The 24,170-nt window shown below is 45.2% G+C and overlaps 1 protein-coding gene across 4 annotated transcripts in view; it reads right to left on the bottom strand.

Annotated features, from left to right (window-relative positions):
* Positions 1-24,170, bottom strand: part of Tbc1d30 (TBC1 domain family member 30) — a 74,753-nt gene that overhangs the window by 32,277 nt on the left and 18,306 nt on the right. For 2 of the 4 annotated variants that reach the window (XM_038314771.1, XM_038314772.1), the window contains exons 1-4: positions 7,907-8,072; positions 3,661-3,722; positions 2,725-2,790; positions 801-926 (exon numbers count right to left, since the gene is read on the bottom strand). In XM_038314771.1, the coding sequence (XP_038170699.1) occupies positions 801-926; positions 2,725-2,790; positions 3,661-3,722; positions 7,907-8,072 (420 nt within the window). Of the gene's footprint in view, positions 1-800; positions 927-2,724; positions 2,791-3,660; positions 3,723-7,906; positions 8,073-24,170 lie in introns of those variants that run through there. The other 2 variants (XM_038314768.1, XM_038314770.1) reach the window with 1 other exon arrangement.

Here is a 24,170-nt window from a genome sequence, read left to right as displayed (position 1 = left end):
ATGCTATAATATTTTAAAATGTTCATTTGAAACAAACCAAGTTAGATCAGAAAGTAGCTCGTTTTAGTTTGTTCTTCCTTTTTAAAAAATGGATTTAAATGTGCCAACACATTAGCCATCTAGTGGTGGACAAAATGTAGATGAGACAGCCATCCTTTTCAAATCCCAGCTTAGCAGCCCACTGTGGAACACTCAAACTCAAAGCCCACGTGCCCAAGCCTTATGTACAAGGATTATTCTGGTACCAAATGAAATCAGCATTGCTGGCTCTTGTATCGGCCTCAACAATAAAGGCACCCAACCATAGCTGCCCAAAGTGGACCTGAACTGAATGCTAACCCACCTGGTTTAACGCAGGTCCGTCGGCTAACCTAACTATTGACACATTAACATTTAGACTAGCAAAGGTTCTAATAAGAGACAAATGTTTCTAATACGAAATATACTCATGTCTAAATTTCTCAGTCCAAAGACTTCAATGTGAAAGTACAATTGATATCCTGACCTATACTACAGAAAAATAAAAAGAGCTTCAGTCTCCTGTTGTGTAACAAAATTAGATCAGTTGAACATGAACGGAAGCCCATGCCCATTTCCCGCTTGCTGGCAACATTTAAATTTATGAAGGCAAGGCATCAAACTCTCCATACAAAAGCTACTGACGGATGGGTGAAGAAGCAGATGAACGTAGACGTTCAGTCCTGGAGGCAGAGGTCATCTGACCCTCTGTCTAGGAAATGTTTAGCTCTTTGGGTCCTTTTTGCAACATCAGAACAGGAAGCCAGGTTCGGGAGCATTACCTTGACGATCTGGATCCCCATTGAGTCATCATCGGGATTGCTTCTCTCATTGAAAGTGAAGCGCATGGTTTTGTCCCAGTCGATGGCGATACTGTGCAGATAATGATCTGCCAAGGTCAGCCAGACCTGAAGGGTTGTGTAAAGAAGACCCGTAAAGCAGAATGCGCCGCTGTGATTAGAAAAGTAGGATTGCATCCAGAAAGGGTGATGAACTGTTCTGAGACCTGGGCTAGCTCACGCACACAAGCTTAGTTTGCTGTGTAAAGCAGACCCTGCAGCTTCCACTCTCTCTTGCAATAAATACTTGCTGTGTTCCTACTAGATGCCAAGGAACAAGCTAATCTTTCAGAAAGAAAATAGCCAGAACTTCTTTCATTTTATTTCAGTTCATTGACTAGGCTGTAAAATTCTAGGACCTTGTTTTGTTTTGTTCAATTCCAAATCATTCTCTTCTTGAGCAGCAGCTGCTTGGTCACACACGGACTGTTTTTCCCCACAGAGGCCTCTGCCTTAAACCTCCTCCCACACACATGCTTTCTATACACACCACCCTGACAGATGGATTCTCGGGATGAATAATTTTTTTCAAGACTCACTAGATATTTTTACTCCTTTACCTGACCAAGATAATCTAATTCTGAAAAATGAATTTCATAACTCCACATTAATTTTCACTGAAGAAACACTCAGTGTTCAAATTCCAACATTAAGATTACATTTATAAATTAATAACCTTAGAGTACATTTTAGACTTCAGCATTCGAACATAACTTGGCAAAAACAGCATTGATTAATATCTCCAACCAGATGTCTATGCATCAGAATTCCACCCAAATGCCCACTGGATACCTTTGCATTAAATGCGTATCAGGTATCTGACTGCAACAGATGTCAGACCAATTATCTCACCCACCACTACCCCATTACACACACACACACACACACACACACACATCCTCCCATCCACACCAACGGCAACTCTACCTTTATAGCCACTTGGGCCAAAATCTGGAGGTCATCTTTGACATCCTGCATATGTCTGATAGTCAATGCATTGGGCATTCATCTCAGCTCAGGCTTCAAAGTACATTCAGAATCTAGCCCTTCTCACCATCTCCAGGGACCACTGGCCCCTTTCTTGCCTGAATGACTTCATCTACATGTTTCCTAGTATGTACCCTCACATCTCATATGCCCAAAGCAGTAGACAAAGTAGCCTGACCTGACCAGTCTGGAGCTTCCTGGCGCACTCTCTCTCTCTGTGTCTCTCTCTGTGTCTCTGTCTCTCTGTCTGTCTCTCTGACTCTGTCTCTCTGTCTGTCTCTCTGTCTCTCTCTCTGTGTCTGTCTCTCTCTGTCTCTGTCTCTCTCTCCCCCTCTCTGAATGAAGAGCCCTAGTGCATCTACAGCCTAGGAAGACATCCATGGCAGAGCCACTCACATTGCCTCTAGACCCAGCCCCTCCTACCACTTCCCCTGCCTCTATGAGCCTCCCACCATAGCCTCTCCTTCTTCTGAGATCACACCCCAGGTGCTCCCCACCTGAGCGCCTTCCCCCAGGCAGCTGCTGTTGACTGCTCACTTCCTCCTTCAGGTCCCTACTCACATGTCACCTTCTATATAAAATTCCACCTCCTTATCCCTATTCTCCCACACTCTCTTTATCTCTCTCTCTGCTTTATGTCTATCTACAGCACACATCACGGTGTGACACACTCTATTGGATTCCCTGTAAGTTTTATGAGGACAAAATATTCCATCTGCTGTTGTTCCCACGGCTGCATCCCTAGCACCCAGAATATTACCTGGCACGAACCATGAATACCCGATGCATGATTAATGAAGAATACACTTTCTGACTTCCCAGATATTTTAATGGGCAGAGTGATGGTCGTTTTGTATTTTAGCCCTGTGAACCCACTCACCTTTCTCCTCCACTCCTTTGGGATCCCTGTCGACAGTCTGGCAACTGCCTTGAGAGCGTCATACCACTAGGGCCAGAGAGAAGTATTAGAGAGAGAAGTAATAATACAAACCGGGAGCAGCATTTCCCGGCTTCCCCATCTGGACATACTAGAGTCACTGGACAGGAGGGGGCCTCAGCTGAGAAAGATCTGGCTATAGGATAAGGCAGATCTGTAGGGCATTTTCTTAATTAGTGATCGATGTGGGAGGGCTCAGTCCATTGGGGATGGGGCCATCCCTGGGCTGGTGGTCCTGGGTTCTATAAGAAAGCAGGTTGAGCAAGTCATGGGAGCAAGGCAGGAAGCAGCACCCCTCCATAGCCTCTGCATCAGCTCCTGCCTCCAGGTTCCTGCCCTGTTTGAGTTCCTGTCCCGACTTTATTTGATGCTGAACTGTGATGTGGAGGTGTGAGCTGAATAAACCCTTTCCTCCCCACCTTGCTTCAGTCATGAAGACATCATCCATAGGACATGAGAAAATGAACACAGCGCTCTAGAACACAGGGCTTCTCTCCTCCGGAAGGTATCTCTCTGGGGACCTTAAATATCCTAACCAAACACCCCTGTTGCCCATGTGACCCCAACAGTTGGGAAGATCTGAAACAAAACGCCATACATACTATGAGTGAAAGCTCCATCTGTGAGCTTCTCTGTGGTGTCTGAGGTGAAACTGTGACCATATTCACTTCATTTAAAAATGCAGAATTGTTCATTGCAACTATAAACCCAGGTTACTTATGCTTTAAAAGTTATTTTATTACAAACTGGGAAAAAAAACGGACATCTCTAGTATATAAAGAATATATGTGAATATTTTCATAAGGATATATGACAATGTGTTTTGCTGGTACCTGCAAAATTAAAAAATAATCCCTTAAAAGCCAAAAACAAAGTTACCTGCTGAAACCCATTTTGGCCTAAAGATGGCTCAAGTGTGAACTTCAATTTTGTGTCAGCTCCTGGAAGGAAATTAAGTAGCTGTTATTTGTGTGAATTACAACAAAGTTGTATCGTAAATAAATATCATAAATAAATTCAACACTTGACTCTACTGAATTGTATTAAAATTTTTAATACTAAATTTTACTAAATTTTAGCCAATTTAGTTAAAATATATTAATTCTAATAGAAAAATGGCTTAAGGCAATAAGATGGAGTTTAAAACATCAGATGGTAGCTTCCACAGATTCCTGGAGTAACACAAAACCAAAGCCAATAACTGACAGCACAGGCTAGAGCCGCAAACCATCATCCTCTCTGGGTCCTAAACTCAAGCTCCTTAGCCTGTCTGGACCTCAATTTCCTACTCACTGAAGTGAGAATAGCAGCTCTACCCCAGAGGACTGCTGCAGGGACTGGCTGTAAATCTCCTCGCCTGGGTAGCTAGCAGTCATAAAACACAAAGGGGGGGATTCTCCAGTTATAGAATTTCTGCAACAGACACACTAAGACAGTTAAGGAAGCTTCAAGGGCTGGAGTAGAGGCTTGGCAGTGCATCAACTATCCAGCATGTGTGAGACCATGGGCTTCATTTCCAACGCAGGGGACAAGGTACATCACTAGCGCATCAGAAGCCGTGCAATGCCATCATGGCACTGTGAATGCAGCAAGATGGGAGAGCTAGTGTCTGGTGTGGACAAGCCGCTGAGCTAGAGTCCTCACAGGACAAAGTTAGGTTCATCGGTGTACCTCTTCCTGCTTGCTTTGATTTAGCAACATCGGGGATCGAACCTATAGCCCAGTACTGGGGATCAAACCTATAGCCCAGTACCGGGGTCGAACCTATAGCCTAGCACATGCTCTTTCACTGAGCTACACCTTCCCATACCCCTTTCTGCTTATGGGAGGATTTATTACAACAATTCCATTTGGTAACTTCCAAATATTTTAATTCTATCTTAATAAACCTATTTGTTGAGGATAAAAACATATCAAGTTCTAGACTATAAACTAAATATAGGACTAAATTCTAATCCTAAGTAATCTAATGCTTTAATATTTTTTTTAATTTAGATCCCAAATCTATGGAACAAAAGTGGGAAAATAAATAAAAATAAATTTTGTTACTTATATTTAGCCTTTATTCACAATTCTGTAATAGAATTATGTGTTGTTATTGAAGAGAAATTCTATAACAATTCTTATTCTTGTTTAAAAATCTATGAAAATATAATATAATCAAAACTGAAAATACGATATATCCTTTTTATACAACTTCAAAATCATTTGATAACATAGTTTAGTTTTCACGCAGACTCATTACTTCACCCCTAATTGCCTAGAACTCGCTGTGTAGATCTGCTGTGTCTTCACTTCCTGTATCTTCTAAGTACTGGGATTATAGGCAGGCACCATCATCATGCCCAACTTTAAGCTGTGTGTGTGGTGTGTGTATGTATGTATGTATGTGTGGTATGTGTGTATGTGTAGTGTGTATGTGTGGTGTGTGAGTGTGTGTGTGTGAGTGTGTGTGTGTGTTTGGTATGTGTGTGTGTAGTGTGTGTGGTATGTGTGTGTGTGGTGTGTATGTCTGGTGTGTGAGTATGTGTGTGTGGTGTGTGAGTGTGTGTGTGTGTGATGTATGATGTGTATGTTGTATGTGTGTATTGTGATGTGTGTGTATGGTATGTATGTGTGGTGTGTGAGTGTGTGTGTGTGGTGTGTGTGTAGTATGTGGTATGTGTGGTGTGTGTGGTGTGTGGTGTGTGTATGTGTGGTATGTGGGTGTGTATGTGGTGTGTATGTCTGGTGTGTGAGTGTGTGTGTGTGGTGTGTGTGTAGTATGTGGTATGTGTGGTGTGTGTATGTGTGTGTGGTGTTTGCGGTGTGTGTATGTGTGTTGTGGGTGCGTGTGTGTATGTGTACAAGTAAGCATGCACATTGGGTGTCTTCCTCAGTCGCTCTCCACTGTATACTTTGGCTCATAGTGTCTCACTGTGGAGCTCACTACTAGTTTGATGCTACTAGGCTATCAAACTCCAGAGATGTGTATCCATCCCACCAGCAGCCTGTGAATGCTGGGGCTACAGGCTTGCACTGTGCAGTTTGGCATGGGTTCTTGGGATGCAAATTTGGGTCCTCGTGTGTGCACAGCAAGCACCTTCCCATTCAGCCATCTCCCTAGCCCCTTTAGCTAATTTTAAAACAAAAAAGATTTATTGTTGACAAGTTCAAAGATCAAGAAATGTCAAACATTCTCAATAAATATTCAGAACTATCAAATGACGACGCTTGCTGCTAAGTAGTCTGTAGAATGCACATATTAAAACCTCGCAACTTCTACCACTTAGATGGAGCACTTAGAGGTTGGCACAGATAGGAGCAACCTTCAGGACTTAAAAAAAAATAAGAAAGTGGCCTTTTAAAAGGCATACATATGGAATCAAGAAGCAAGAGCGGCATGCCTGGTTCGCCCAAGCCCATGACAGTAGCAGACAGATGGTGGTGGTGGTGTTCTTGTTGATGATGAAGATACGGGGCCCTGGACAAGTGTTCTCGGGAGGCAGAGGCAGGCGGATCTCTGTGAGTTCGAGACCAGCCTGGTCTACAAGAGCTAGTTCCAGGACAGGCTCTAAAGCCACAGAGAAACCCTGTCTCGAAAAACCAAAAAAAAAAAAAAAAAAAAAAAAAAAAAAATTCAGGGCATCCGATGATACCTTGACATTTCAAAGCTTTAAAAATCAAAAGTGTTATAACTGGATAGATGAATTTCTTCTCCAATAAAAGATTAATTACCCACTGATTCTCATCTCTGAGAGATGGTTTTAATCACCTCCTGCCTCCATAGTGGTACCAGAAGGCCTCCAGTTCCAACCAATGAAACGGACTTCGTTGATAGGGTGCTGTCCAGGTCCGGGGTGCTGAATGTAAGCACTTATAATTATGATTTTTCGCTCTATTACAAAAAAAATCCAGGAAATCCTGACCCATGGTGACTTTGCCACTGCCCTGAAACCACCGGGTTCCCACTGTGATTGACAAAATATGTTGCTTTGACTTTTTGGAGCCACTTACTGGGAGTAATCCGATTGCTTTCCTGTGCTGAAACCCAACTGGGGCTAGTTAGTCAAAACCACAACTATTTTCTCCTGATCAAAAATGAATCAGGTTTTAAGTGAAACTGATCATTCGCCGCCCGCATGCAAAGGCTTAAATCGGGTCATTTTCACGCTCTTTTCTTCTAAATGAGATGAGAGGCGAGAAGGTTTATGTTTCATCTGATAATCACAGCTGTTCCGGATTCAGAAATACAAAACACTGTTCAACGTGGGAAGGCGATTTAAAGAAAAAAAGAAAGAAAAAGGTAAAAGAAGACGGTGAATAAATACCACACTCTGCAATTAGACACTTCAGTAGTGGAGAAAAACAAAGAAGCCACGAGGTTCGGAAAGGCGGCGACGCATTCCGCCCTTTGGGACCCAGAGCCTGGGCAGAATCTGCAGCAGCAGGGTGGCAGCAGGTCCCAGAAGGGGTGGAGAGGTGGGAAAGGAGGGTACTTTGGAGATCACAAACTGCCTGGAAGCAGCTGGGGCCACTCCAGGGAAAGGTGAGTGAGAGCAGAGCTCAGGCTCAGCGGGCAAACAGAGCGGCCATCCCCTGTCAGAACCCTCAGCACCCAGGCGCGGGTGCCAGGGCCAGGCTCTTAAAACCCTGAGCAACGACGCCAGGTGACCGAGCTGGCGCGGAGATAAGCAGAGGCTGGAGAAACAGGGATATGTAAATACAAGGTGATGGTAGGAAGGGCCTGTTCTCACAAGGCCAGGCAGGCTCCTGGACCTTACCTACGCACAGTTCGTGCCCTCTTCTACCCCAACACAAACACATCACAGGGACTCTCGGGAAAACACGCACTGGATTGTCCTTTGCAGTAGCTGCCTCTCCCTCTGACCTGCGGGGTCAAGGCCAACGCACGCACCTCTTTGGAGGTCTGGCTTCCAGGGAACCCGAAGCACAATAGGTGACGCAGCCTGGGCTGGAAGGGGCAGCCTCCTTCACTTCCCCACCGACTGCATAGGCCGCGGGGTGGCTTCTTCAGGACAGCGGGGTTGTCGGTGCCCTGGTGGCCGTTGAACGCACCCAGGCCGGGCTCTGCTCCCATCCCTCCCACCTGCACCGCGGCGTCCATCCACAACCCGCGTCTTACCCGGCTCCAAGGTGCACAGCAACCGGGGCGCGGTCCGCGAGATGCAGCTGCGCTTCTTGAGCACATTGCTCAGGATAGTGCCCACGCCACCGCCGCCGCCGCCGCCCTGGCGCTTCAGGCATCGCCCGCCGCGACGCAGGGAGCCGGTCAGCTTGTCCTGCCGCATCCGAGAGCACCGTCGGCCTCCCGGGTCCTCGCTGCTGCGCCGGAACGACTCCGCACGCGGGACTCAGAAGAGTCCAAGCTGGCGGATCCGTGGCAAGCTGCGAACGTGCAGTTGGAGCTCCAGAGACGAGGGGTTCAGAGAGACACGGCGGGAGCAGCAGGAGATCCGGGAGACCGGCTGGCATCTGCAGTGCGGAGCCCAAACGGTTGAGACCGGAGCCGGCTGGGAGGGGAGTAGGGCGGGAGCGAGCGCGCGGGCGCACAGAGACGGAGGCGGCGCTTCGGCACCCAATCCCGGCTTCAGGCTTCAGCCTGAGCAAGCAGGGCGGTCTGAGTCCCCGAGTCCAGAGCCAGCTCAGAGGACAGAAACCAGAAAGAAGGCAGGGATGTCGTACTTCTTCTAAGCCTGGGAGGGCTGGAGCGGCCGCAGGTGCAGACACCTCCAAGTGCCCACCTAGTCTGAGCAGCCGGGAGAGAGTGGGTGGAGAGGAAGAGGGCAAGGATGTCCGCGGACGAGCAGACCCCGGGGGCGGAGAAGCTGGCAGATGGTGACCTCAACCTTCAGCCTAAATTATGCTCTTGTCTTTCCTGGCCACTTGGAAGGAGGGCAAAGAATCATGTTTGATAACAATAATAACAACAATAGAGTTCCTCTTGGGAAAACTCTAAGAAAACGTTTCCATTGAAGAAGCAATTTTTCAAAGAAGTGTTTCCGGGGGCGTGGCCAGGCCAGGTTCTTAATATCTGCCAGGCTTGAAAAACCCAGAAGAAACTTGAAAGAGTATTGAGCCAAAGCTAATGAGGTGGGTTGGAGAGAAAACACAGTAAGACTGGCATCTTGGCCGACACTGTGATGGTGACATTGAAGGTGAGGGCTCACCCAGACGGACGAAGGACGGTGGCCACATCCTGACAAGTTCCATCCAGCCTGAGGCTGATGTGGGCAGTCCACCAAGAGCTGCCTCAAGCTAGCAATCCTGGGTAGGCAGAGAGCCCAGGATGCAAGCGCTGCAACCTGAACGTGGCTCTGCTAGGTGTGCAGCAGCTCCCCCCCCCCTCAGCCCTATACTGGCTCCAGTCAGGGTGCCACTAAGTTACCCTGACTGGCCTTGAACTTGTGATCTTCCTGACTCAGCCTCCTGAGTATCTGGTATAACAGTATTATACCCCCCAGACCTGGCTTGACTGTTACGTTTTTCCTCTACCTATAATATATGTAAATATAAAATCATATGATAGATGGGTATAGGGATGTAAACAGACCCCCCCCATCTGCCTTTATGGAATTTTCAAAGTACCCTTTTTCTTATTGCATTCTTTGAATCTCAATTTTCAAATCTTCCAGTGCTCTAGATAACAGCCAGTGTGGCATCATAACCATCAACAGGTCAGACTCAGACTTCTTCAGCCCTCCCTTGACACACCTGTTCTACCACCTCTCTCCTTAGACCACAGAATGCCCTTCCAGACATCTTCAGCAAAGTTCTCGGGAGTACTGGTCAACCAGCTAACCTTCATAAATATCCTGCCAGCCGAAGGATATTTCTATTAACTCTATCTTCTCCCTTCCTTTGCCAGTGAGACAAGCTGGAAATCACTCCATCTTTTCTTCCTGTGGAAATTTCACAGGCTTTCGGCAGCTCCCGCAAGTCACTGGTCTGGCTCAACAGCTGCTGTACCAGCGCTGTGTGTTCTTCATGTCCACGTGGTGCCAAGTCAACACACGCTTACTTAAGATCCAGCGTCTAGCCGGGCGGTGGTGGCGCACGCCTTTAATCCCAGCACTCGGGAGGCAGAGGCAGGCGGATCTCTGTGAGTTCGAGACCAGCCTGGTCTACAAGAGCTAGTTCCAGGACAGGCTCTAAAGCTGCAGAGAAACCCTGTCTCGAAAAACCAAAAAAAAAAAAAAAAAAAAAAAAAAAAAAAAAAAAAAAAAAAAAAAAAAAAGATCCAGCGTCTACCTTAAGACCTGAACTCGAGATCTAGGATTCTCCATCTGAACATCTTCATCGGGAACAAGACAATGGCCCACAATTATGTCCACAATTTCAACATAGCAAGTTCCAGGCCATCCAGGGCTACACAGTGAGACCCTATCTAAAAATAAAAGACAGAGAGGAGAAGATTGTTTCTTAGCAACCCTTCAAGATATGACTTGAGAGTTACCAAAATAGAATATATGGCTAGGGCTAAGACACTTAATTGCACCTCTCCCTTGGGAAGCCCATTCCACACATGTGTTCATCTTATTCTCTTCCCGGGCATCTCCCCGCTCTCTTAGCCCGCATAATTAAAAGCTACATGAAGCCTATCATTTACAAACTTTTGCTCTCCTTTGACAAGCTCACATCTATACTCTTGGATAAGATGTGCATTATTCCTGAACATCTCTCCTCTGCTTAATCTTTCTGTTTGAAATCTATATTAAAATCTCTGTTAATAAACTACCACTCTACTTCAAGAAATCAAGAGCTGTTTCACCCTCTCTGCGCACCCTCGGTGCTCCTGAACTTGGATTATTAGAAAAGAAAAGGCTATTCTTAAAGTACGATGTGATATTTCCATGTCAAAAGCAGAGGGACGGGAGAACATAAAGATTTTTGCATTTGGTCATCTTTAGCGGGGAAAGGTGAATTTTTAAAACCATGGGAGAGGAGGTCGGTGAAAGACCCTGTTCTCAGAAAACAAAGTGATGGGTCTGAGGAAGAACAGCACCAGAAACTGTCTTCTGGCCTCCATACCCACCTGCACACATGTGAACACACACGTGACCACACATGTGAACACACACATACAATATCAAGGGAAGGAATGGTGTGGACATAAGAATGGAACACTGAGATTTCTCTAGATTTGCCCTAAACAGTTTTGACTTTGAAATAATGCTTATTTAAATGCTAATAAATTTAAGTTCTTAAATAAAACTATGGAAATAAATGAACACAAATGAACCTAACTGAATATACCATTTACACCATAAAAACATAAGAAAAAATGATTGTACTTAAAACAGGGATATATACTGTAAGGAAAAATAGAACTGAAAAAAATCTTAGTTTTACTCAATACTTAACAATATTGGTGTTTTAACTCATGTGCCATAGGAGAAAGCAACTAATGTCAAAGGGAGCCAATATTATATAAATTATATATAATATGTAATATTTTTTCTTTAAAATAATATGTAACATCTGTTTTTGAGACAGGCTCTCCTTATGTGACCCAGTCTGGCCTCGAACTTGTCACCCCACTTCAGCCTCCTGAGTGCCGGGGTTGGAGGTCTGCAACACCACACTCGACTTACAATTAATGTATTTACATTGGAACTACTAGTAGGAACCAACTTTGTGCCTCAGATATCAACTTCCTGCTGATCCTGCGAAAGCAAACCAGGCTGGCGTGCGGTAGAGGAACCATGTGGCTTTGCTGCCTGCCTGAAGACTCTGAGAAAGTGCCACTTTATAAAATGGAGTCAGTGTGTCCTCCGGATCTGCTCAGATTTCCCGGGCTTCTTCCACACGCTCAGGCGCTCTATCCCTCACTGCCTGGTACTTTTACACGGGATGTATGCACTGCCTCTCGGTGATGCTGATGACCATAGGAAGCTCTGCTGTCTTACAGTGCTTTAGAGGGTTAACGTGATCCTGAGACTGGAGACGGTGAGCCAGCAGGAGTAGCAGACTCCAGAAGGACAAGTGTTCAGTGAGTGTGGTCTTGCTTCCCAGAACTCTCCTCAGCTCAAACCTTAGAGGACTTTGTGTCTTCCTCTAACAAAGGATGCTATTCACATTGCTCCTCACTGGGCCAGGCAGCCTCATGGTCCAAAAGAAGGAGCTGCTTGTGTGGGAAGGACACCCAGCACCCGAGGCTGTGTGACACGTGCCACTCAGAGCAGCCCGCACCCTTTGGCTCAGACGTCATGCTCATCAGGCAAACCTCTGATTATCATTTGGCTCCAGAAAGGGCTGCCTGCCTAGAAGAGAATGTACTGAACACAGCAAACGCGGCCGCCACCGTTCAGCTGATGCTGAGCAGGCTGGTGACCAAGATTCTGGGCTGTCAGAGATGAACCCTGACCCTGGATGGGGCAGCGGGCAGCTCAGGGCTGACCAAGATTTCTCTGAAATTCTTCACAGTATTTTTCTTCTTCCCAAATGAGTGCTCCATTTCATTTATTTCAGATAAGAAGAGAAAACAGAAAAAAAAAATCAAAAAGCAAACAAAAAACGGGCGGAGGGATTCTATGAAATTTTCCATTCTAAAACTGCAAAAAAATTAGCATTGATGGTGTTTGTGTGTGTGTGTGTACGTGCATGTGTGTGTGTGTTTCTGCTACTATAGCAATAAATAGCAAAGGAATTAAACAATATTATTTTGTTTACATTGGAGAGGAAAGCCAAGACTGCCAACTTTTGTAACAAACAGATAATTAAGTTAATGCTAAAACACTCTAAAACTAGCCATGGCACAAGCCTGGCATTATATTTATTATGTGACTCATCGTTTCTTATTTCATGTCTGGGATATTGTTTTCCAAAAGCAAACGATGTCATCTGAAGTCAGTTCGGAGAAAACAAGCCAGTGTGGCATTTGCCTGCGGCTAACGCAGCAGGGCCAACCCATCCTTAGCCTCTGCTCATCAAATGCCCCTTCCTACCAAACAGTGAGTTCCCATTGAATCAATCGCACCTTGCCACTATCTGGAATAGCTATGCTTTAAGCTGGGGAAAGCACAATGTAAATTGTATGCTGAGTGAGCTGGCTGTGACATAGGAGGTGAGGCAGGAGGATCACACACTTGAGGCCAGCATGGGCTACGTAGCAGGTTCTGGATTAGCTTGAGCTACAAAATGAAACCATGTCACACCACATGAAAGAGTGTCCCTTGTATGGTCAAGGAAAGAGAGCATTTTGAGGAAACAACCTGAACATCTCAGAGCTAGAAATTCTGAGACTGGCCAGTGAACTAAGGACTATTTGCTCACAGAGCAATCAGTGAGTCTTTCAGCCTACATGTTGGCTGAAAACAAACTTTGTCTTGAATGCAAGAAACAAGCAAGTCTGAAGGGAAGACAAGCCCAACATCAGGGATAAAAGCCATGTCCCAAGGGGCTTCCAAAAAACGACCTGGGTCTGAGACACTTCTGATTTCCTATTGCTATTTTTGCTTAACAGCAAGGTCTCCAAATGAAAAGGGCCTACGTGTTTATCCTCAGGGACAGAACAGGCCTGCTGCTGGCAATTACCAGAGGGAAGGCCGAGAAAGCCTGCTGCCAGGGGAGGGAGCCAGGCTGCTCTGGGACCCTGGGCCTGGATCATCCCCAAGGCTACTACTGCTTACCACCCACAGCTGCCTGCACAGCCGCAGAGCTCCCTGGCCATGACTGCCAACAGCCTGGTCTCTGAGGGCACAGGGATCTCACAGGTCGCTGTATGTGAGGCATCTCATGTTGGGCAGCGGAGGAGCGCATACGTTTTGCACTCACCAGCACTCCTGACTCATCACAGGCTCAGAGCACAGAGCCAACTAGAGCATGGCCTGGAGCCTCAAGACTGGGAGCAGAATGAACCTTTCTCTTTATGTATTAATTGTCTCAAGGGTTTTTGTTACAGTGATGGGCAGCTGACTCACAGAATACTGATAGCCACTTCCCTAAAAAGTTAACATCCTCCCCAAGCCTACTGAAAATTAGAGTCAATCAGTAGCTCCTTCAGCTCCTTACCCAGGACCGAGCCTGCGTACGGTGAACTCACGGTGATGAAGTTCTGAACCATTTTCTCCCACCAGAGAGACACAGGAGCAGAGTGACAGGAAGGAGTTGAGGGGGAAGGAAAAACAGGCTACAATTTCCTGACACATCACATGCCATATATGGAACATTTTACTGTCTTTTGATATGATTCTGCTCATCTTAGTCATAAAAACAGTGCCTCTATCTAAAAGCAGGCATCCTCTAAGACAATGCGGTGTGGCTTTCGTCTTCTGTTAAATGCAGAGAAAAGACACCACCACCACATGCAGAACAAAGGAGCTCAGAGGCTCCAAAACCAAATCAGTCAGCCCCATTCTTCCTGTCTCCCTAGTGCTGTTTAAGCTTCTCAGAAACATTCTTTTCAATAAGATTTAAAAAGAAAATAAAAACACCCCCAAGCATAAATTCTACCTAAACACACTCAAAAATTCTGTAAGAAGTATTTCAAGAAAAATAAATCACTTTTATTTATAGATCAGATATTCCAAATTAAAAATAGATCTAATAATATAATTTAATTCACTGTGCAGAGTTCACATATCTTAGCATTGTACTGGAAGTGCACGTGACCCCTCTGCAAGCCACAGAGTGACCAGTTCGGCAAGGCAGGCTGGCTGTACAATCATGGTGTGAACGACTCTGGGTTTAAAACTCACTCCACAGAACCATGCCTCGTACCATTAACTAGACCCAAACATACGGCTGGCGAGGTCATAGGCCATGGGAGAGAACCTACCACTATTCTGTTAAATGGACACAGTAATAAACACCCCTAAGTTCTTATTTACCTATAAATCACTGTCTCTTGGCCCTCATCAGAAAAGCTTCTGTATACAGTACACAGGCGAATAACATAGGGAGAAAGAGACCGTGGAGTGCTTAGCTCTAAATGGGACATCTGGTCTCTCTCTCTCTCTCTCTCTCTCCCTCTCCCTCTCTCTCTCTCTCTCTCTCTCTCTCTCTCTCACACACACACACACACACACACACACACACACACAGCTCAGCAGTCATCTGGGATGAAGAGCTAGAAAAACAGTTAGAGCCCGAGGCCGTGCACATCTATAGAAAATAATGTATTATGGAGGACTGCTGCACCCAGGAGCTCGCAGTGGCTGTAGCTGCGTGCACGAGATCAAGCCAGCCAGACATGCCAGCCCGATGGGGGAGGCTCCTGAAGTCCAACCCTTCCTGAGGACGATGGCAGCCAGAGGAAGGGGGTAAGCTTCCTTCAGATGTGACTTCCAACAGGCTATCTGCTCTGTGTTCCAGAAGATGATCCTACACCACGTACATAACAGGCTGCGCAGCGTGGACTCACAGTGTGTGTGTGTGTGTGTGTGTGTGTGTGTGTGTGTACATAACAGGATGCACTGCATGGACTCACAGTGTGTGTGTGTGTGTGTGTGTGTGTGCTGCACGGCGTGGACTCACTCTTGTGTGTGTGTGTGTGTGTACATAACAGGCTGCACGGCGTGAACTCACTCTCTGTGTGTGTGTGTGTACATAACAGGCTGCACAGCGTGGACTCTGTGTGTGTGTGTGTGTGTGTGTGTGTGTGTGTATAACAGGCTGCACAGCGTGGACTCTGTGTGTGTGTGTGTGTGTGTGTGTGTGTGTGTGTGTGTGTGTGTGTGTGTGTGGTGTTAGAGAGGGAATGGGGAGAGACAATATAAAGTTGGGAGAGAAAAGCGGTGGGGGTTTAGGGGAAGAATTGGAAGGGAATAGGGGATGGGTTTGATCAAAACACATTATGTGAAATTCCCAAACAAGCACTCAGGAGGCAAAAACAGGCAGATCTCTAGGAGTCTGCGGTCAGCCTGGCCTACAGAGCAAGTTGCAGGGCAGTCAGGGCTGTCAGAGAAACCCTATCTCAAAAAAAAAAAAAAAAAAAAAAAAAAAAAAAAAAAAAAAAAAACCTTCAACACTAAAAACTAATTTTAAAAATGAAATATGAACGGCATATTAATGTGTATGACCTTGAGAATATGGATGGAATATGCTTGTGTCGGGAGTCGGCATTGTGACAAGCCGATAACGTGGTCTTCCGTGTAGCACAACCCCTGGCACAAACACTGATAGAGAAGAAGCCAGGGTAGCCTAAGCCACAGGTGTATCCTAGCAAGTGGCCATATTTATGTTCTGTGGGCCAAGGTCCACATAAACACTGGCAATAGAGAGGAGCTCCTGAGGAAGCAGACAGCCCAAGAGATGGATTTTCTGCGTTCTTTCTCTCACCTAGAAGCAATGTGGGGCAGCATACTCTACTTGCAAACTTAATATAGCAACTGCGGCACCTTTAATTACCACATCTTTAGTCCCTGCTTGCAACAGAGCATCACTTGGCAGGATGTCAGTCTGGCATAACGCCAACACCAATCATATACACCAGCTCCTGGGGAGGAAACACGTTATGTCTTTTGAGAAAGACGAGATTACCTCTGATAATTTTAAGCCTTCCTGGCACTGGATGCTTAATGACAGCTTCAGTGTCCCTTACCCAAAGTGGTTGTGACCACGAGGGTTTCAAATTGGGGATTTTTGTTCAGATTTATTTGAATAAATGTAGTAAGAAATTATAGTCTAGGACCAGTGTTTCATCTTCACTTATACATGCGGCCAGAAGGGTGATGTTATACAGTGGTGTCAACTCTCTTCGGGCCAGGTGTGGTGATCCGCGCCTGTAATCCTGGCATCTGAGGGTTCGAGACAGAACTGAGAGTTTGAGCTGGGTTGGGCTACCTAGTAAGACCTATCTCAAAAGAACAAAAATTGTGTATGAAAAGTAAAGCGTGTGGTATAGAGTTTTTCTACTTGTATTATCACTATATTGGCACTCAATTTTTTTTTTTTTTTATTGTGGCTCCTGGATTCGCGGTGATAAATCTGTGTGTTCTGAGAAAATGTGAAAGGCCTTTCTAACACAGAAACTAATACACACAGCCATCCTCTCCATGCCTTTTCCTCTCACTGTGTAGCCCTGGATGTTCTGAAACTCTCTATGTAGGCCAGGCTGGCCTCATACTCAGAGAGATTCCACGGCCTCCGCCTCCTGAGTGCTGGTTAAGCGTGTGTGTCAGCGCCCAGCCTGTAGGTTTCTTTCTAACTATACCTAGAAAACACACAGCTTATCAGAGTGGGGTCCTCCTTAGTATCTGCATTTCATACGCCACACTTCACACCCCACATGTAGTTCAACTGCGTGCTTCCATTATTCATATGAAGACTTTGATGCCCTCAATAAACCATAAGCTTCTTTGATCGCAGAAACTAATTCTATTCATTGTTTTGTCTCTCTCCACCCATGCCTGCAGCTATCACGGGGCTGGCTACACATTTGCTACCCGGTACATGAACGCTAAAAATAAATAAAATCAGAAAGTCATCGTGTCAAGAAGAGAACCCTGCCTTCCCACTCACTAAAAACTGACATTTTAATTCAATTATAAGAGGAATAAGCAGATGTGTTTATGAACAGTATTTTGACTAACACTCGTGCAAATTAAAAAAAAAAAGTACATACTATTTTTTAGACTCCTGACAAGTTTCCGATGTGTGTGATGTGTAGTCAATGATGCTCAACTATCACACCCTTGCCCTGCTCACCCTGGACATGTAGGCACAAAGGGAGGTGGCATGAGAGAGGAGCTAAAGCTCACAGAGCAAGTACTACAGATAAAACATCCACCGCACGCCTGCCACACAGTGAACTCTCAATAGAAATGTCACCTGCTCATTCCTAGGCACTTGGGTTATTTCTGAAGACGTGTCTTTTGTTTGTTTGGTTGGTTGGTTGTTGTTGGGTTGTTTTTTTTTTTTTTGGTTTTTGTTTTGTTTTTGAGATATGGTCTTACTATGTACCTCTTGCTGTCCTGGAACTCCCTCTGTAGACCAGGCTGGAGATCTGCCTGCCTCTGCCTCCTGTATGCTGGGATTAAAGGTGTGCACCACAACATTGGCGTGTTTACCTTACATAGTAACACTGTCACAGGTTGCTGCCACCGGGTCACTTGACCCCCTGTTCTTTTTTTTTTTTTTTAATCACCCAATATGACCTAGTGATCTTATCTGAAATGTCAGAAAAATAATTTTAAAAAGCATTTATTTTTACTGACAAATTGGTTACATCGTTTATCTTGATTTTTTTTTAAAGTTTGTCAAACATTTACTAGCCTAACATTTACTAGAAAGTTTGCTGGTCTTTGGTTTTTTTTTTTTTTTCACTCTTTGCAGTACAAATAAGCTTTTCTTGGCAAATTCCATATACCTACATGTACTAACAACAGTTTTGTCAAACTGGGGGTTGCAAATATATCCTGAAAGGAGAAATAGCTTGTTCAAAAAGAGGCAGGGAACTTGGGGTCTAGAGGTTTGGTTCAGCACTGGCTGTTCTTCCAAAAGACCCAGATTCTATTCCTAGCACCCACATTGTGGCTCACAATCATCTGGAACTCCAGTTCCAATGGGATCCGATGCCCTCTTCTGGTCTCTATGGGCACTACATGCATGCAGTATGCAGACATGCATGCAGGCAACACACCTATACACAGAAAATGGAAATAAATCAATCTCAAAAGAACCATATTTTTCTAAGTTTCCCAACTTTCCAGAACTCTATTTCTTAACAGAGATGCAAACATACAGGAGCCAGGATGGGAAGGGGGATAGCGACATTAACGGTCAGAGGTCAGCTGCTGACTGCAGAGCAAACACTAGGACTGCACGCTTTAATGATCTAACATCCCAATAAAAAGGAGCACAGATCAGCAGGGTATCTTTAACTAGGATCAGGGGAAAATGACTAAAAGATTAACACAATCAACACATGTAAGTAGTTGGTTCTGGGTGAGAATATGTATGGCAAATTATTGGTTTTTCCTTGAATTCATTTTTTCACCCTAGGAGAAGAACGCTGGGTGGCTGCCGAGACCCCTCCCCTCGGCATGGGTGTGACTGGTAGACAGCGGCTGGGAAGGAGGTCCTCAGGGGTATGACAGCCCATACGTTGCCAGGAAACTTCAGGGATGCAGCTTTCAGGGGCCATCACTCATGCTGGGGTGGGCTCTTTGGCAATCCGCTGCCTTTGTGCTTTATAAATAACCCCTCGCCTAGGCTTAAGTAGCCCCAATAACTCTTTGGTTCAGGAAGCTGAACTTAGGTGGAACCATCTTTGGTTTTTGGGGGTGCTCCGTCTGTGATGAACAGACATTTTTCATATCTCCCCAGAAAAAGTCTTACCAGAGAGAGAAATGAGAAGAGTACGAGCAAATGAAGAGATTAAATAACACCCCCCACATCGCACGACTAGTTAGCTGGGATGTTAACCTGGTTTAACTCTAAAGCCACATCCTAATGACTATGTTAATAAAATATAGCCAGATAATTTTACCTGAGCAAATCAAAGCATTCTGGGAGACCTAGAACCGACTTGCTCTCGGCCCCACTGGTGTCCCACTAAATGTGATAACCATCATTTCCGCATATTCTTCACATTATCAACTAACACAGTCACCATTGCTACATTATTCACTAACACTGACACAAATAACCAAGAAGAAACATCAACAAGGTCACTCTCACTGTGCTGGATCCCAAAAGTCCGGAAGAGCAGAGAGAATGAGCAAGCTCGTAGGTGAGGGCAACAGAGCTGGCTTTGCACTTGTGGCTCCACGACAAGGCCTACAGGGGTAAGAACAGGACAGATGTGCTTTGGTGACATCCATAACATTCCTTTCTGCATTGATCCACCCTGTGAGTTCCCCAGGAGAAATCTGGTCAACCTTAAAGTTTCCCAAGAGACTTCCGAAATGATTTGTTTCTAAAATTAACTCATCCCGTGTAAAAAAAAAAAAAAAAAAAAAAAGGAAACAGGAAGCTGGTTAGTTGACTGAGGCAGCAGTAAACTCAGGACCCTCTCCACAGATAAGAGATGTCCAATGATGCAGGCTCGGGGTATAATTAGTTCGGAATCATTTTTGTGCTAATGTTGTGCTCCGTCTTCAGTGAGAAGCAGCTGTTGTAATCACTGTTGCAGAATTAAGAAAACTATTGCAATGATCCCAAATTGCCCTGGCTTTTTAAGTGCTTAAGAGTTATTGCACTATATTACACTCACTAGAGAAAGACTCAGTTACTCTTCCAGAGGTCTTGAGTTCAATTCCCAGCAACCACACTGTGGCTCACAATCATCTATAATGAGATCTGGTGCCCTCTTTGGTGTGTACATGTTAGCAGAACATTGTGTGCATAATAAATAAATAAATAAATCTTTAAAGAAAAAAGAGTGGAGCCAGACAGTTGCATATGCCTTTACTTTAATCCCAGCACTCAGGAGGCAGAGGCAAGAGAATTTCTGTGACTTAGAGACCAGCCTGGTCAACAGAGCAAGTTCTAGGACAGGCTCCAAAGCTACACAGTGATGTGGGATTCCCCTCTGTATGCTGTGAATATGTTTTATTACCATTGATTAATAAAGAAGATGCTTTAGCTTATGACAGGGCAGAACAGAGCTAGGAGGGAAAACTAAATTAAAATTCTGGGAGAAAGAAGGCAGAGTCGGGCAGACGCCATGTAGCTGCCAAAGGAGAAAGGCACTGAAACTTTACTGGTAGGCTACAGCCTCGTGGTGATATATAAATTAAAAGAAATGGGTTAATTTAAGATGTAAGAGCTAGTTAATAAGAAGCCTGAGCTAATAGGCCAAACAGTGTGGTAATTAATATAGTTCCCGTGTGCTTATTCCAGTGGGTGGCTGGGAATAAATGGTATGATGTAACATTTTAACTTCCAGCTGCCTTGACCTCCCTGCTATGATGAACCCTAACCGCAATTGTGAGCTAAAATAACCTTTTCTCCATAAGTCGCTTTGTATCCAGATATTTTAACATAATGGAAGAAAGGAGACTAGAACAGAATATGCCTTCCCCATCCTGTGTGAGCTCATCCAGTTGACTACAACCACATGGACAGATGTTACAGACAGCCAAGTTCACAGCTGATTCTCCATGGGAGAAAAAATAGTTTAGACTATGATGTGGGCTTGCCTTTGACTTGCTATGTTGTTGGGTTCAATTTCTTTGGGGGGAACATTTCTTTTGGGGGGACATTGTATCTTCTTCTCTGCAGCACTAGGAATTCAACCCAGGAACTCAGATGTACTAGAAAATCATTCACCACTGAGCTATAGCTCAAGCCCTGTCATTGAATTCCTAACAACAAGGATGGCTGAGCTACAGAAGACAGATTGTGAAGACCTAAAGGAAAAGGTTATTAGAGAATTCTACGTCAAAGAACATTTGAGAGTAATATTGCCTGACTCAATTCAATAACCATTTCTTATTTTCTTCCAGGCTACGGTTTCCCTTCGCTACCATGAAACCTCTCCAGCTCCACGTTGGGGACACCAGAGGACGAAGAGGAGGAGCAGGTGTGGAGGGGTGGAGTGAGGAGCGTAGGCACAGAAAACCCAAAATACTAAACACACACCCCACAAACACACACTAGCACAGCCTGGGAGCGAGCGGTTGGATTGAGTTTGCTATGGATTGACACTAGATCAGGAGGACGATGCTCATTCGCCAAGGCCTGGAGGTGATGGGGACAGAAGGTAGACCAGGAGATATGCAACAGAAGGAAGGACTTCGTGTAGACCACGGGAAGACTTGGATTATTTGATCCCTCCATAACTAACTATACATGTGACTCTGATGCACACTCCAGATACAGTCTCTGGAATAATAAGATTGAAACTGAAGCACAAGGATTGTTAACTAAACTTAAGACACTTAAGAAATCCTGGCCCGAGCATGAGAGGAGGGCGTGGCTATGAACATGACTCTAGAACAGACTACACGAATGCCCACCCAGTGCATTTCCACTTCACTGGCCTTCACGGGGTGTGGGCAATTATTAGCAGAACACAAACAACTCCACATACCCAGTCATTTCTTCTCTACAGAAATACACTGCAACCATATCTTTAAGACAGGTCTACATAGCTCAGGCTGGCCTCGAACTTGTACTTGATCCTCCTGCCTCAGGTTTTCAAGTCCTGGGACTACAGATCTGTGCCACTATGCATTACTTCTTTTTTTTAGAGTGGTCAGGAGGGTAACAGGCAGAAATGGCCATTTCCCTAGAAACCCTATGTTTCCTGATGCAGGATTAGCCCAAACAAAGACAAAAGTGTAAAAAAAGAAAAAAGCATTTTTCCAATGAGCAGTTCTGAAGAGGAGTCACAGTCACCAGTAAGTTCCTAGGTAAAACACTGTTTTACAGACAAATAAGGCCAGCAGGGAGATCTAAAATAAACAAACAAACAAGCACAGGCACCTGAGAGAGAGCTGGGCACAATGAATACACTACAGATCCAGCTACACCACAGGCTGAGCCCAAGAGCTCTTGTCTAGAATGGACAACACAAGCCCTGTCTCATAAAACAGCACAGGCTCCATGTGTACAACTGTAACATAGCACTCGGGCTACAGAGGCAGGCAGATCTTAAGTTCAAGGTCAGCCTAGGCTACATAGTGAGCCCTTATCTCAATACACACACACACACACACACAACACACACGCGCGTGGGCGCACACTCACATGCACACATAAAGTATGAGAATCCTAATTTTGCAACCTCATAGGCCGATGTTGTTCACAAATTTAGCTTCTCCCCTAAAAGGGATAATAACTCACTCCTTCCAAGAGCAGAAGCAGCAAACCTTCCTTGCACGGGTGTGTATAGACTTTTAGCTACATAAAAGCCTCTGCGTTTCTGTAGGGAGTCTCAGTATGTGGGTCCTGACGTGGGCACTGAAAAAGAGAAGGCTCTCTAGTGATCCGCTGAGAGTCGTCACCCAACACTTGAAGACCCCAAACTTTTCCCATTTACAGAAGCTTGAGGTTAAGTCCTTTAGGCCTATTAAGGGAAAGTCTGAGATTGCCACACATGTGCTGAGAGGGACTTCCTTCAACTTGTCAAGATGCATGGGGTTAAAAAGAAAAAGGCAAGGAAAGAATTCTGCACCACTTCCCTGCTGGTCTTTAATCACACAACTAGTTTAGGGTCTTGATGATCCAGTAAGTCGGAAATCTGGTGGGCACTAGACAAAAAACAGAGCAAATGGACAGAATCCCCAGTCCCCGACCAAGGAAAGGAACTGGCTTGCCCTCTACTGGCGATAACAGGTAGTGTCAGCAAAATGTGAGGTGACCTTCCTATCCCCTTGAACTTAAAGACCCAGAGGCACACAATGAAACCATCATCTACAGCAACTTCCAGCCGTGATCAAAACCTTGTGAGAAGATCACAGTCAAATGTCACACTTCACTGCCATGCCCCGGATGAGCCTTTTTCTGTGAGTGTGTTGAGAAGGCAATAGTAGACAGAAAATGGGGTGGGGGGAGCCTTATGGAGAGAGCACATATGGTAAAGTACTTGGAGCATAATCATGAGACCTGAGCTGGGTTCCAAGAACAAACCCAAGCATGGTAGTGTGTATACATGCAATCCCAGTACTGGGGAGGGAGATGTTTGCTGGCCAGATAGTCTATCCAATTCAGTCATCAAGAGACCCTGTCTCTCTAGGCAGTGGTGGTACACACCTTTAATCCCAGCACTAGGGAGGAGAGAGTGGGTCTCTCTGAGTTCGAGGCCAGCCTGGTCTAAAGAGTGAGTTCCAGGACGGCCAATACTATACAGAGAAGCCCTGTCTCAAAAGACCCAAAGGGGCAGGGGGAGAGAAAGACTGTCTCAAAATTAATTAAATTAGCTAATTAATTAAAAACAAGCTGAATGACTCCTAAGAAATGACATATATGCACAAGGAATTGGAGTAAGCTAGGCATTGAACGCATGGGGAACCACTCTTTTCCAGTACACAGCATCTAAACCGATTTCTATATATAGCCCATTATGAACAGCCACTTGCTCATGCCATTACCAGAAAAAAAAAAAAAGACATTATTCTTCCATGGCAAATCATTCATTGAAAATAAAATGTCAGTGGCAAAAATGCAAAGAACGAAAGGTTTAAAACAAAAACCGACCTCCTCCCATTGGGAGAGAGACAGGGCCAGGTGCACACGTAAAGCCACCGTAGTGTAAGAAAGAGGCTCTCCAAACAGTGCACCCCCAAATGACGTCCTCTTGCTGATCTCCTCTCCAGCCTCACGTAAGGACTGTGCTGACATTGTCAAAAGGATTCCCTAGACCATAGCCATACCTCCAGCGGCTCTGAACCATCCCAGAAAGCATCAATACACACTAACGTCTTATATCCAATGGGAAACTGAGGGCTGAAGAGCGGCTCAGCAGTCGTGAGCACACACTGCCCTTGCAGAAGGCCTGA

Source organism: Arvicola amphibius, chromosome 17 (genome assembly GCF_903992535.2).
Source record: "Arvicola amphibius chromosome 17, mArvAmp1.2, whole genome shotgun sequence".
Classification (NCBI taxonomy): Eukaryota; Metazoa; Chordata; class Mammalia; order Rodentia; family Cricetidae; genus Arvicola; species Arvicola amphibius.
This window is presented reverse-complemented; position numbering and strand designations above follow the sequence as displayed.